We start from the raw sequence: 15,972 nt of genomic DNA on the forward strand, positions 1-15,972 counted from the left end.
AAATAACACGTTTTCTAATTGTAACACAATTTTAAGTTAAAGTTAAGCATCAGGGCCATAATTTGTATTTTTCATTAGTAACAGCTTATGTTTTGTAGCTCAACTTCTGACAGTTTTGGATGCTGGAAGGTGATAATCTGGTCATACAGATTTACAATGTTAATGTTAATCTGAGAATGGTGATTATTTGTAATTATTTCTCTTGATTCTTTGTAGACCACTGCATTGTATTTCATATCATATCAGCTGCATATGAAGATGCATAAATTGGATTGACATTAAACATCTTGTTCAAAGATTCCTCTCCTGATTTTCTTACTGGAATCTGCTCCATATTTAGCCACCTCAACCAGCTAAACCTTAAATGTAGTGAAGCTAACTACAACCAGAACATCAATCTTATCGCTTTGACATGTACTGTATGACTTTTATTTGAATGAATAATACAGTTACTATAACATCTTACAATGTTGATACTTCTTTTTAGTTCCTGCTTAGAACTTCTCGTAAAGGACAATGCTGTTAAAAAACTTGCAGTAAAGCTGATTGATTGCCTATTTGTTTACTACAAATACCATGGCTATATGCAAATACAGTAACAAAACTGTTTCTTTTCTATCATCCTTGGTAGGTTATTTTCTATTTTTATCAAATTACTTACATTTTAAGATTATAAATCTTGCTGTTTCCTTTTCTTCCCTAAAATGAAAGAGTGTTTTTAAAGGAATCAAAGAAATTATTTTAAATATTCTCTCTTAAATATGCAAATGAAAAATGCATTTGAAGTTTAAAGCCTTTATTTTCATATGTATAGATACCTGTACAATGACATTGTTCCTTTTCATTGCCACATTACATTAAACTGTGGTTGTCATTAAAATATACAATATATACAATATAATGTTGTCTGTGCAGTGTAAGTGTGACATGCTTGCCAAGTATGCAGCGCATACTCAAAAATGTGACCTCTGCATTTAACCCATCCCAGTAAATGGTGAACACACACGGAGCAGTGGGCAGCTATTCCTTCAGTGCCCGGGGAGCAATTGGGTTTAATGTGCCTTGTTCAAGGACATCACAGTCGCAACCTGCCGGCAGAGACGGAAACTGGAACTGGCAACTTTCGGGTTACAAGTCCAACCCTCTAACCACTAGGCTATGACTATGTGTATCAAAACCTGCAGTATTAAACTAATGTTTGTGTAGAGATTAAAATAAGGACAGTGATATTGGGGTCAATTAATGTTTTTGACATATTGAACACTGAGGGCTGCTGGATAAAACGGTTCCTCAATCTTTACGTCCTGTAGCTTACACTTCTGTATGTATTGCCAGAGGATGTAGGTGGAAACAGTTTGGTATAAGTGGGCATTTTAACAATGGAACCGGCTCCTTTCTGTACTGTGTTCCTCTCAGTAGACTTTATCCCTCTCTACAGGCTCTTGCAGTTCATTTAAATCATGCTACCATATCACACTATGCATCTGGTCAGGATTCCCTCAATGTTAAAACAGGTCCTCTAGCTTTCCTAGAGGAATGGAGAGACAAGGTACAGAATAATTATGGTAACTATTCGTGAAGTCACATAGCGCACAATGTAGAGTAAACAAGTTTGAGACATAATAAAAGAGATGATATAAAACTGATAAATGTGTAAATAAAATATGAAAAACAACTTGAATTAACACTATTGTATATAGTTATAAACAGTATGTTTGCTGCCTGAAAATAAAACACACACACAAGACGTTTGGTTAGACGTTCAATAAGCTATTATTAGCACAAAAAATTAGAAACACACGTGTACACACACACACACGTTATTTTTACTTGTTTTAATGAAGAATATGGTATTTATTGTCCTCCTAGAACACTATCTAGTGACATTTGTGTAACTAAGCCAGCTAACACAACGTTTCACAGTTTATTATGTATTTCGTCAAGTTATTTGAGTCTATAGGCTAATAATAATGGAAAGGCTAAAAAAATATGCAATTAGGATATTAAAATAAACAAGAAAAACTTACATTTGATCGATGTAAACTCACAAAAGCTCCACGGACGAATTGAATGTAAACCGAAAACACTTCTCAGACCGGTGCATCACTTTTTGTGACCCCCCCTGAAACACTTCCGTTGTGTTGTGAGATTTCTTCTTCTTCTTCTTATGTTTTATGGCGGGTGGCATCCAACGTTAAGGTGCAATACCGCCACCTACTATGCTGGAGTGTGAACTAGAGTATCTACCCAAACTAATAAAAAAAAAAAAAAAAAAACTACATATATATTTAATACAAATGACTAACAATAATAATTATAATATTAATACAACATCAGATAATTAATTTCCTTTAATGAGATAATTTAAATTCTGTTTATTAAGCCAGTTTCCTTCAAAAACATAATTAAAGAATGATAACCTCCTGATTGTCCAAGTATTTGCTCAACAGTTAATGTCCTGTGGTGTCCTTCTCAATATTTCTCTTTCTGTATTATACTTTCGGCAATGACATAACACATGCTCCACTGATTCCTCCTCTTGACAATATTCACACAGACCAGTAGGATGTTTTCCAATGAGTTGTAATGTCTTATTTAATCTTGTATGACCCAGCCTTAACCTTGATATTATGCTATCTTCCAAGGCATTTCGCCCTGTCATCCTCATTCTTCCCACATCTTTCTGAATATTATAAAAATGTCTACCCGTACTACCCTTGTTCCATTTGTTTTGCCATTTCCTTATCATTTCACTTTTAATTATTGTCTTTATTTCTGTTTTACTAAATAAAATATCCATTATAATTTCCTGCTTGCTTGCTTCCTTTGCTAATGTATCTGCAGTTTCATTGCCTTTAATTCCCCTGTGCGCAGGTACCCACATAAATGAAACTATTATATTTAACCTTTGGAGCCTAAAAAGAGTTTCATATATTTCATTGACTATGTCCTGCCTACTCCGGGATGAAAATGACTGAATTGATAATAACACTGAACTTGAATCTGAACACAGAATTACTCTATTTAGTTTTACTTGTTCTACCCATTGTAGAGCTGATGCAATTGCAATTAATTCAACTGTATAAACTGCCAGGTAATCTGATGTTCTTTTATTAATAGATACTTGTAAAGATGGAATTGTAAAAGCATACGCTGTTCTTCCTGTAGGATCTTTAGATCCATCTGTATATATTGGTACATAACTCTGATATCCTGACTGGATTCTTTCCTCCACTATACTTGGCAAATTCCCTGCATCTTTAAAAAGATGACTATTTTCTAATAGATAGAAGTCAACAAAAACAGATGGAAATAACCATGGAGCAGTTACTGTCAATGGGACCGTAGGGATGCATGCTACCTGATCTAATCCCATTTTCCTTGCTATATCCACTGCAATCCAAGCAAAACATTTATTTTTTACTCTCTCACTCTCCCAACATGGGAGAAAAACCTTGGTGGCGGGGTTTCTAGCCTCTGTATGTCCTTTTAAATTTGCCCAATAATTCATCATAAGCTGCTCCCGTCGGAAACACAGTGGTAATTCCCCCATTTCCACATGAAGAGCATCAACAGGAGTCGATTTAACTGCACCACAACACATTCTCAGCGCTTGAGCTTGTATAACCTCTAACTTTTGTAGAGATGTTTTAGATGCTGATCCATATACAAAACTCCCATAATCTAACACTGATCTAATCAATGCTATATATATGCCTTTCAATGCACCTCTGCTTGCTCCCCATGCTGATCCGGTTAAACACCTCATAACATTTAACACTTTTTTGCATTTGTTTACAATATTAACAATATGCTCATTCCAAGTCATTTTGGAATCAAACCACACTCCCAAAAACTTAAATACTTTAACTCGTTCAATTAATTGCCCATATAATCTTACCTCCATTCCATTGATTTCCTTTGTTCTCTTTGTAAAAATTAAAGATTTAGTTTTTTCTACTGAAAACTTAAAACCCCATGCATAAGACCATTCTTCAACCACATTAATTGCTTCTTGTATCTTTATTTTAATATGTACAGCATTCCTTCCCCTTTTCCATAAAGCTCCGTCATCTGCAAATAATGAACGACTGATATCAGGTGGAACTTGCGAAAAAACATCATCAATCATGATGGAAAAAAGCAGTGGACTAATGACACTACCCTGAGGGGTACCGTTTTCAACCATGCACTTCCTTGAAAGTGCTGCACCAATTCTCACTCTAATAGATCTGCCAAATAGAAAATCTTTAATCCAATTAAAAACTCTACCAGAAATTCCCATTTTGTCTAACTTAATCATTACTCCCTCCTTCCACACCATATCGTACGCTTTCTCAACATCGAAGAAGACTGCCATAACAGATTCTTTATTAGCCATCGCTTTTTTTATTTCTGTTTCCAGGCAGACAATTGGGTCCATTGTTCCTCTCCCTCTCCTAAATCCACTTTGATACGGTGAAATAATTTCCTTTGATTCCAAATAAAACGTCAACCTTTCAGTGACCATCCTTTCCATTACTTTAACCAAGTGCGAAGTTAGGGCTATTGGTCTATAGTTTGCTGGCTTTGAAGGATCTTTCCCTGGCTTCCTAATGGGAATAATCACTGCTTCTTTCCACACACTAGGCAGTTTCCCCATATCCCACACTTTGTTATATAGCCCTAAGAGTTTAAAAGCTGCTAAGGTTCCTAGATGTTTTAACATTATATAGCAGATTCCGTCTTCCCCTGGAGAGGTTAACCCAGATCTTTCTATTACTCTCCTCAATTCCACCATAGTAAATGGAGCATCTAAAATATTATTATACTCCTGTCTCCTCTCCAAAATTCCGGGATGAGCCTCTCTAGTTCTCATTATACCTCTTTTAGCTTCCTCAGATAAATTATCAGAACTATGTATATTAACCAGCTCTTTTGCAATCATTTCTGCTTTTTCCTCATCAGAAATGGCTATCTCCTCATCCTTCTTTAATACTGGGTACTGAAATTCCTTTCTAATTCCTCTCATACTCTTGATCATTCCCCACACATCCCCAACTGGTGTTTCTCTACCTATTTTATTACAAAAGTTTCGCCAGCTATCCCTCTTTGCACACCGTATTGTTTTCCTGACTTTAGCTTGGGCTTTCTTATATACAATCAAGTTCTGAAAACTAAGAGATCTTCTTAATACTTTAAAAGCTTTATTTCTCTCTTTAATTGCACTAGTACACTCACTTGTCCACCAAGGGACTGCCTTCCTCTCCATTTTCCCTTTACTTTTAGAAATGGACTGATTTGCCGCCTCTATTAATTTTGTTCTAATATTTTCCTCAATTTTATCAACATCTTCATCTAAATTTATTTCATTCATCTCATGCTCACAAATATATGAAAATAATTCCCACTTTGCATTACTAAAAATCCATCTCCCTGTCATTACCCCCAATCTCTTATTGCTTATCATTGATAATTGCCAAAAAACTGGAAAATGATCACTACCCAACGTTGATTCTTCTAACACATCCCACTCACACCTTCCACTTAAATTCCTAGACACTAACGTTAAATCCAATACCGACGTGTTCCCCGTGCGCACATCTATTCTTGTTCCTCTCCCATCATTTAAACAAATCATCTGCCTTTCCTCTAATAATTCTTCTATAATCTCTCCATTTGTATCTGTTCTACCTCCTCCCCATAAAGTGCTATGTGCATTAAAATCCCCACACAATACTACTCTATCACTACCCATCCCATCCATTTGAATTAACTTATCTAAATCTAGCCTTTTACATGGATTGTAAAAATTAATAATAGTAACCTTCCCCCCGCTTGTCCATAACTCCACTACAACACACTCCTGTTCACTTTCTATACTCACATTTCTAAATGCAATTTCTTCCTGAATAAATGTAGCACAACCCCCACCACTTCCCTCCTCCCTATCATTTCTAACAAATGAATAACCAACTATTCTAAAATCCCAATTTGACTTCAACCATGTTTCCTGAACACAAATCACATCCGGTTTAATAGGCAACTCATCTATAAACTTTTTAAATTCCTGTCCATTAGCCACCAAACTCCTAGCATTCCATTGCAGACAGAGAACCATTAACCACACGAACCAGCTCCCAACTGCTCTTGACTATTATGGACACTGAGCTCATTCCTAACTTCCTCCCATGTCAATCCTCTAATATCTAGATGTTGTACCGCTGCTTTTACAATGACCTGTATTCTTTCTGTTTTAGATTTAATTTCCATAGTAGCATTAATAACCCCTGCTATAAATGTGACTAGTTTCTTAATATCCACCACCAACTTTTCTTCCACTCCCTGAACTGAATCCTTATCAATCATCTTACTTGATTTGTTTCTTACTCCATCTCCTCCTCCCTGCCTAACTATCTTCACAGCTTCAGCATACGTCACTTTTCCCTGAGTTCTCACCTGCTGAATTTCTTTTTCCCTCTTCAGAACTTCACAACCACCATAAGCCACACTATGATTTCCACCACAATTACAACATCTCGGTTGCTCCTTATGATCACACTTATCATACTCATGATCTTCCCCACATCTAGCACATCTTCTTCTGCCTTTACATGATTTAGCTGTATGACCAAACCTTTGACAATTGTAACATCTCATTGGCTTTGGTACATATTCTCTTACCTTATAGCTCATAAACCCTAGGGTTACATTCTTGGGAATCACCTCATCCTCAAAATCTATCATGATAGACTCGCTATCTAGTCTAGCTCCCTCTCGAAAAACCTGCAGCCTCCGGACACTCTTTACATTTCCTACCTTTAAACTCGCCTTGACTTCATCCATAGAAGTACTAACTGGCACTCCCCAAATCAGACCTTTACACGACTTGATTCCCCATCCAAACAAATTTACACTCGTGACTTTATTTTTCCCCATTTCTTTCAACCTTCCAGCCCGCTGCCTCTGCTCTTCATTTCTACAAACAATAAGCAAATTACCATCTCTCAATACCTTTGCCATTTTAATATCACCAACCTGATTTTTAAGTACTGTCGTTAACTTTACCGGGCTCATAGACAAAATTCCCCTCTCCTCAGCAAATCTCAATATAATTTTAAATTCACCATCTACATTCTCTCTTTCCCTGCTTCCCTCTCCAACACCTCCATTACCTCTTATTTTCTTCAACCTGCCTCCTGCTAAGTCATCTCCTCTTTTTTCCTTCATACTCATACTTCCTATATTTATATCCATACTTTCCTCACTATCTCCCGATTCAGACTCACCCCACTCATGTTCATTCACAGCATAGCTGAGCCGACCCGCCACAATTTTCTTCCTTTCTTTCTTCTTTTCCATATTAGTTAATCCTCTTAATCGATTGTCCACATCCAATCGTTTCTTACTCTCTGGATCATTTGACCATTCACGTTGACTGAATTGACGTCCCGATAAAGATTTTACCATATATCCACGGTTTGTTTTGAAGCAGCGCGCCCGTCCGTCCCCGTCTGGGATCCCACGTGTTGTGAGATTTGGAACGCGTTTCTGTTTTTGGTCGTGTTGTAAGAATTTGCAACGCGTTTCTGTATTTGGATGTGTTGTGAGATTTGGAACGCGTTTCTGTTTTTGTTCGTGTTGTGATATTTGCAACGCGTTTCTGTATTTGGATGTGTTGCGATATCTGCAGCGCATGTGTTGTCAAACTGATGAAGATGTTTTCTTGATTTGCTGGTGTTTTTTCTATTTGCATGTGTTTTCTTTCATTGCAAGGCAGTGACCCCTGACGGCCACCGTAAGTAAGGGTATTTCTGTGGACAATTTATGCTAACAGCTGTTTATAACTCTCTTAGAGGTCTGCATCTCTCTCATCAGTACAAAACTATGAAGTGGAAAAACACTTTTTGGACATAAAGTTATATGGTAACATGAGCCACATGAAGTTTACAGCTCTGTTGTGTATCAGTTTCTTAGTTTATACAAAGTTTTTGAATAGGGTTTCTTTCCAAATAAACTTAAAATGTCCTACTAACCATCATTTCTATTTTGATTATATTGTTAACTTAATAAACCTCAAACAAACATGTATACATTTGTCCTCACATTCTTCACTGTAGTTCATTCTCACATTTCTGCCTCATTATGCAGCTCATTATGTGAGCCTTTGTTTGCTTGCTGTCAATCAATCCTTCTCGCATACGGCCCGTCTAAACAAAAAGTGTCTTACAATTTCTAAATCAATACATTGTTTTATGTGAATAAGTAGGCATGGTGATTGCCAACTGAAATCAAGTTTTATTTATATACAAACAACAAAGAACGCTTCAATAATTAAGGTTGTTGCAGTAGCGGATCAGCTCACCAAGCGGGCTTTCTGCCTCCTGGATGCGTGCGCACCCTGTAATGTTTGTAAACTATCACCTTATTTTTCACGACAACAAGGGCGGCGCCATTGCGCTCATTTTGTCAACGTTCTTCCGGGCGCATAGACGATGAGCAGCTGAGGCAGTGACTGAAGGCGACGCGTTAAGCTTAAAAAGCTCACTCGAGCGCCTTTATGTTTCTTTCTTACCAATTTTAAGCCAACTGAGGAACACCCTTATCCCAAGTAATGGTTCGACTACGATGTTCCGGTAACTTTAAACCACGCCGGGTGTTGAAAAGGTGGCCAGTTTCAGGTAAGCTATCTTAGCTAACTTTGTGCTCGTTCGCCTAAAGTTAGATTTGTGAAGTCCGTTCTACAAATACACTTAAGATCAGGAACGTTAGTTTATAAAATGCAACCATTTGAATGGTTTTAATTGTCCACCTATATTTTTATATTTACGATAGTACAACGAGATATTATAGTACATTGCATTCTTACAGTAGCCCACGTGATTCCTACAAGTTACTGAGATTTCAGATGCTAGAATGTCAGTTCATTTCTCATTCAGATATTGATAATGACCTATTAAACAACGTATTGTTTAACACTGAAGTTAAAGGTTGTGTGTATAATGTTACTGTCTCTTTTTAATGCATCTCTCTCTTACACACTGTTCTGTTTAAGTATGGGTGCCATTTATATATTAATTCTCATGATGCAAGTTTATTTTAAATACTAACATAAAAATGTTTATGGTTATATTGTTTTCACAGATGCATTGATGTGTAGTGATGCAGTGGACAACTGTGAGGATGATACAATCAACATGTTCCTAAACTGTGATGCAGAAACACAATGGGAGGATCCATCCGTCTCTGACCACAACTACACTTTAAAATCACAACTCAACCTGAAGCAACCTACATCTGATATGGGAAAACAATGGTGCGGTTTCCCTGACAGGGCTTATCCTGGTCCCAGGCTAAAATGCATATTTGAGCTACAATAATTTAAAAACACCTTTTACTGACATACCTCAACATATATGAGTGCCATTGTTTTGTCACAAGATGCGCACCAGTCTTGTTTTTTTTGTAGGGTTTGTTTGTAAAAACTAAAATGTCCTAATATAATTAAATCCTAGTCCTGTAAACCCTGTCCGAGAAACTGCTTCAATGTGTTGAGCTGGCACAAATGTACATATCTCTGCTGAGAAACAACCATCTTTGTGTCAGCTTTGCAGAGGGTTGATATTGCATCCATTACACAGTCACCAAGCACTTTACCAGTACATACACCAACAGCTTCCAGATAAACACTTGGGATCAGCTCCTGATGACTCCGATAAAGCTGTGTCTTAATTTATTGTAGGGTGGTCTTGCTTTACCTGTTGTAAAGTTACATTAAACCTTCATATGTGATCAGATGTTATGCAGTGATATTAAACATTTACAGTGTGATCAGATGTTGTGCATTTATATTAAACCTTTACAATGTGATCAGATGTTGTGCATTTATATTAAACCTTTACAATGTGATCAGATGTTGTGCAGTTATATTAAACCTTTACTATGTGATCAGCTGTTACCTGTCATGCAGTTATATTAAACATTTACTATGTGATCAGATGTAACCTGCCATGCAGTTATATAAACCTTTACAGTGTGATCAGATATTATCTGTAAGGAATTTTTTAAACCATATGTGAGCTTTGTAGATTCCACTTTAAAATGATTTAAGTCTCCTGATTTGAAGGAATAAGTGTTGGCAAGTTTGCAAATGAATTCTATCATGGTACCACATAAAAACAAAATAGTTATTGGACTGGCTAAGGTGCACATTTGCTTTAAAAAAGACGAAATCACTGTGTAAATATTGGTAGGCATACTTTTAATAATTTTCAATGCTGCTCCATCAACTCCTGACAGGACGAGGTAATTAAATATGCCAGGTTACTTGCCGCGGCCGCTTCATATCGTCTAACCACGAGGCGATTGATGGGACAATATAAGACTATCCGAGCGTCGTATGAAGTTTTAACCGTGCTCCTAATTTAAAACATATACAGCAGTAGCGATATTTGTCATTTCGCTAAAGTTATAGTGAACTACAAACAATCTTCTAGCCACCAAACTAACCACCGAATGCACTGTGCCATATTAGCAGCGGAAGTCGGTTGACAAAATGCGGAAGAGCGAAGAATTAAAAAGGGCCGTGGCGGAATAAGGTGAATACTAGTGCTGCGTCCGAAACCGCCTACTACATACTATATAGTACGTGAAAAGCAGTAGGCGAGGCGAGTAGTATGTCCGAATACATAGTATTCGAAAAACAGTATGCGAAAAGTACCCGGATGACCTACTACTTCCGGTTAGATGCAGTGTGCATACGATGGACGCTTCACTATCCCATGATGCCCTGGACGAGAAGTTATCCAACGAAGAAGAAGAGGCATGCGGCTCTTTTCGCGCTGAAATGACATGACGTGATGACGACGTATGTCACGTGATGTAGCAACATGGCAGATGTCCGAATCTCATTCATACTACCAGGATTCATACTATACAGTACCTACTGTTTTAATGCCAAGTAAGTAGGTACTTCATCTAATTCAGTACCTACTATACAGTATGCGGTTTTGGACGCAGCCTAGGACCAGTCACTGGTACATATCTATGGGGAATCGAGACGTTTTGGCTTCACTTTCCAGGGCTTGTGCGGCACGCTTGCTCTCGATACGTTTTTTTTATTTATGAGCAAATGTACACTTACATGGCACTTATAGTTGTTACACGGTACAAAAAAGCAAGGTGCACAAATATCAGAAAATAAATTACATAAATAAAAAGAAATAAAAATTAACACAGAAACAAAAAGGGGTCAATGTCTAGATGTCAACGTCTTTTATCCGTCCAGCAAATTTACAAGCCTGTTTGCTTTTTATATAATATAAAGAAGGAAGGTAGCTTTCAAAAAATTATTTTTTAAATACAGAAAAAAGTAGGGTTTGATTTTGGTACATTTACATTTGTGAATAAAGAATTTACCTAAAATTAACATTGTGTTAATAAAAAACTCAGCTCTACTGTGAGTTAACAACATTCCAAATATTATATGGTCTCTAGAACAGTGGTTCTCAAACTGGGGGCCGTGGCTCCCTGGGGGGCCCTGAGATGGTGCCAGGGGGGCCCCAGTTAAATGATATTTTATAAAATACATTAATTGATCATAAATTCTGTGTAATTAAACCTCATTAAAATAAGGCTACTAAACAACAGCACTACATTGTATAATGTAATATGTTTTGTTTAATTCAAATTTTAAGTTTTGGAATATATTATGTAATACATTTTCTTTGGAGGGCCATGAAGGGATGCGGCGTACACAAGGGGGGCCGCACGCCGAAAAAGTTTGAGAACCACTGCTCTAGAAAAAGCAGGTAGTGTCTGTATTTTGCTTCCAGCCAGAAGTTTTCCCAAAAAATATTTGCGTGAATACAATAAAAAAAAGATGGTCAGTTGTCTCTATATCACTTTGGCAAAAAGTAAAAATATTATGATCAAAATTAAATCTACTCGATACGATTAAGGTAACTACTTTTATTATGCGTAAAGGTCACGTGTTTCCTGCTTGAGAGTGGAGCTCCACTCCCCCAAGGTCTGCAGTCAGACCTTTCTCTACCTTCGTGTCTTTCCTGCGTAGGCAACAGTTTTCTGATTGTGGACTTAAACGTTATTGTTAAAGGCGAAATAGTATTGAGAACTCTTATACATCATTATGTAGGAACGACAGTAAAACGTTACTGTTACTCATTCTGGAGTCGGATGTTTATGTAGAGTTTCTAGACAAAGAACGGACACTTATAGTTGTCAACACTCCCTGCTTAGCTTTGATTGAATGGAGTCTTTGTGTAATTGATTTTGGACTGTACCGTACAGGGGCACTGGTGGAGCATGAGCTCTCTAAAAGCTTTGCAGGATTGGTGCCGCATCCAGTGTGAGAGTTACACTGATGTGGACATTAAAAACATGTCTTCATCCTTCAGAGATGGACTGGCCTTTTGTGCCATCATCCACCGACACAGGCCGGACCTCATGTGAGCATCTTTTTACATTTTCTTCTTTCATTCGTTTCCGCTCCTCTGAAAATAGCAGGCCCTCCTGAGAGAAATGTTATCATGTTACTAATCTGGGACAGTTTTTCTCACATGACGATGATCTATGTTGTGCTATTGTTAGGCGTGACTGTATAAAGGAAGTGACATGCTGTTTGACAAAATATTTTAACAAAGTGCTTTAAGGACACACATTTGGCTATCGGTGCTGCTCACTTAGTGTTAAAAGTTGTTAATGTAACTTTTGTTTGCTCGTGGTTTAAGGGAATAGCCGTATGATTAAAATTCCATAGACTTTGCACGGACAAGGACATTTTTTTTTTGCTTGTCTTTCTTCCGTCCACTAAAAATACATCGTGTTTTAACACCGACAGCTAACAAAAAGTTAACAGTACACATTTGTTGACATGTATGTCAAATACACATGGCACACGAATATCTCCTTAATTGGTTTGCCTTGCAGCCATAACATATCCCCTGTTGTGTCGAACTCAGTCCCCCTATGTGTCCCTGTAGTGCTTTTATAGCGTTTTCATCACGTTACATTTAGAAAGATTAAAGATTTGAATTGGTTATACTAAAAAGGCATAATATCATGTATTTTATAATACAATTTATTAAATATTTCATACATTTGACATTTAACCCACCACCAGATCGTCCAGGGCCATGCTTAAGGTTCTTAGCTTCATGATCACTTTATTCTTGCTGTCCCACTTTTAGACAGCATTTCTAATGACAAAGAAAACCTTTTGTGTTCTGCTATTTATACCACAGATTACATTTATCATGCATATGATCCTAGACAACAAATTGTTTTAAAATTCAAATACAAAATACTACCACAAACAAATTAAAACAAATATGTGGGGAAAGTGTGGGCATACTGTGGGCACAATGGACAAAGGCATACTGATGGGAAATTGTGGGACCAGGCATTCTATTGGCAAATTGTTAGCACATATCTGGGTCTTTAAGAAATGGACAGCTTTGTGGGTCTATAAGTACAAATTATATAAAAAAAGTACAAAATAATTTTGGCTGAATAATTACTCTTGTTGAAAGTAGCAGTAACAAAATAAGACTAACTAAACAATGTTTAAAATACTTTTATACATTTATTTTACCCTGGCTCTATAAAAATGTTAAGTAAAATGTAGGAAAGTGATTGCAAACTGAGCTTGTGTATTGAATATTAAATTACTTTTATTTAACATAACCACATACCTGGTGAAACCACTTATTATTAAACAGAAAAACAGGTCCAAGAACAATATATGGGCGATTCCACAGTTTACACGATAATGCCAAAGCTTAGTGGGATAAAATTAACTTTATTATTTCTTACATATATCTTAAACAAAAAAGTGAACTAAAAATAAAAAATGACAAAAACTGGGTATTATTTGTTCTGTATTATCACTCTACCCCTTGTGGACTGAAACTGTGGAATCGCTCTTATGTCTCCTCATGGGCACCAGTTGATATTTTCTGGTCTGATTTTTCCTCCATCCTGCTCTCTGTCACTCCAGGGGCTGGATTTACAAAACATTCTTAGGAAGAAAAATCTTCTTAAATTCAAACTTAAAGGAATAGTCTACCCTTTTGCCATATTAAACTATGTTATTACCTCAACCTAGACAAATTAATACCTATTTTTTTTTCAATGCGTGGCGTGCACTGTACAGCGCATTGTGAATGTGTTAGCATTTAGCCTAGCCCCATTCATTCCTATGGTAAGTAAGGCTAAATGCTAACACATTCACGACGCACTGTACAGTGCACGCATTGAAAAAAGATAGATATGTATTAATTTGTCTAAGTTGAGGTAATAACATAGTTTAATATGGCAAAAGGGTAGACTATTCCTTTAAAGGCGGAGTCCATGATGTTTGAAAGCAAATGTTGATATTTGAAATCACCTAAACAAACACGCCCCTACCCCAATAGAATCTGGACCTTCTGTTGATAGACCTGCCCCACACATACGCAACCTGGCATTTGATTTGATTTGATTGGCTAAAGTAGGGCTGGGTTTCGATTCAAATTTCAAGAATCGATTCGATTCCGATTCTCAAGATCTTGAATCGATTATCATTGTTCGATTCGATCCGATCTGATCCGATCTTCGAGTTTTAGATAAGTGTTTTTGAAAAAAGCCCAAAATGGTGCCAGATAGGGGTGCACTGAATTATTTCACGGTAACAGTATATTTCATGGTATACATGTTTTTCAGTTTTTTGGATTATAAAAATGTGCAGTTATTTGCCACTCACTATAGCGTTTAACTGCTCACCACAGTTTTAAAATATGGACAATTTAAAGTTAATAATGTTAAAGTGAAAATGGCCAGAGGATAACAACAGATTAAGTCTTGATAGACAGAATTTTGTTTTTAATTGAGTTATTAATTTTATAGACTATTGAAGCTATAGTATGCATTGTATTTTGTATTTACGCATACATTACATTAAAAATAGGCAGTATGTAAAATGAACAGGTATAAATTTATGCACAAACCTACAGACAAGATAATACCTGTATATGAGAGACAGAGCTCTATATAGATATTATGACGGGTGCTATGATGTGATGAAGTCTGTTTTAAGGTCTTGACGCTCTTTACTTTCTATTGCACATTAACATTTGCGTCTCTTTCTCGTCTTTCTGATCAAAGATGTTTGTACTATAAGCAAATAAGGCGTCAAACTACATCGCTCCAGCAGCGCACGTGTCACTGATATAAACGCGAGTTTTGTATTAGCTTGTTTAAAGTTCAGAAAACATTATAACTATTAGCATTATGTGTAAGAAGAACTCTTTATTTGGTGACCTGTTGCGCGTGCCTCAAGAGACCTCTGCACGTGAGACCAGCTGCATGAGCACAGAGGGAGGGAGAGAGAGAGTTTCACTGGAGACCCGCGGTGGATTCACTGCATGGCGCTTATTATAAAAATTACACAAATAACTCATTCATTTGTTATGAGTGAATTATTTTATATGTAGATCGCAGCTTTGAGCGTTTCTGGAGTTTTCAAAACAACCGCTTGCTGACCGTTCCATGTTCGTTGTTTTAATGTCCTTCCACCTCGCTCGCATGCGTGAATTCAATGACGCGGCAAGTTTAAGTTATTAATGATTAAATCGATTCTTTGAGTTACGGATCGATCTTTAGAGATTAACATGAAAATCGATTCAGAATCGGTGAATCGATTTTTTCAACACAGCCCTAGCTAAGTGTGTTTTGGTAGTCGGCCCGTCTCCTTTTCCAAAGCGTTTTTCAAACATTGTGGACTCCGCCTTTAAGTAAAATGTTAATGTATTCTCAAAAAAGCTTTTTAAGAAAGTTCTTATTTTTTTCCCTTAAGATTGTTTTAAAGAAAAAAACTTAAGAATTCAAATTCTCCAAAAAGAACCTGTCTTAAATAACATCTAAAAGTTATGATAACCTCACAGTAGTCATAAATCTCAAAATGTAAGATGTTTTATAAGTTAATTTGATTGTTTT

At 36.7% G+C, this 15,972-nt stretch overlaps 1 protein-coding gene and 1 long non-coding RNA gene across 4 annotated transcripts in view; one reads left to right on the forward strand and one right to left on the reverse strand.

Moving 5' to 3' along the window:
• Nucleotides 1–872: 872 nt before the first annotated feature.
• On the reverse strand, nucleotides 873–7,481 carry LOC141365903 (uncharacterized). The gene is made up of 3 exons (XR_012370841.1): nucleotides 7,269–7,481; nucleotides 2,028–2,252; nucleotides 873–1,528 (listed from the first exon to the last, which is right to left on the reverse strand). It is a non-coding gene; the product is annotated as an uncharacterized lncRNA (long non-coding RNA).
• Nucleotides 7,482–11,979: 4,498 nt separating this feature from the next.
• Nucleotides 11,980–15,972, forward strand: part of micall1a (MICAL-like 1a) — a 118,899-nt gene continuing 114,906 nt past the window's right edge. For 2 of the 3 annotated variants that reach the window (XM_055213413.2, XM_073870905.1), the window contains exon 1: nucleotides 11,980–12,446. In XM_055213413.2, coding sequence (XP_055069388.2) covers nucleotides 12,304–12,446 — 143 coding nt within the window. In that variant the 5' untranslated portion in view covers nucleotides 11,980–12,303. The remainder of the gene's footprint in view (nucleotides 12,447–15,972) is intronic. The other variant, XM_055213415.2, reaches the window with a different exon arrangement.

Source organism: Misgurnus anguillicaudatus, chromosome 8, assembly GCF_027580225.2.
Source record: "Misgurnus anguillicaudatus chromosome 8, ASM2758022v2, whole genome shotgun sequence".
NCBI classification, from domain to species: Eukaryota; Metazoa; Chordata; class Actinopteri; order Cypriniformes; family Cobitidae; genus Misgurnus; species Misgurnus anguillicaudatus.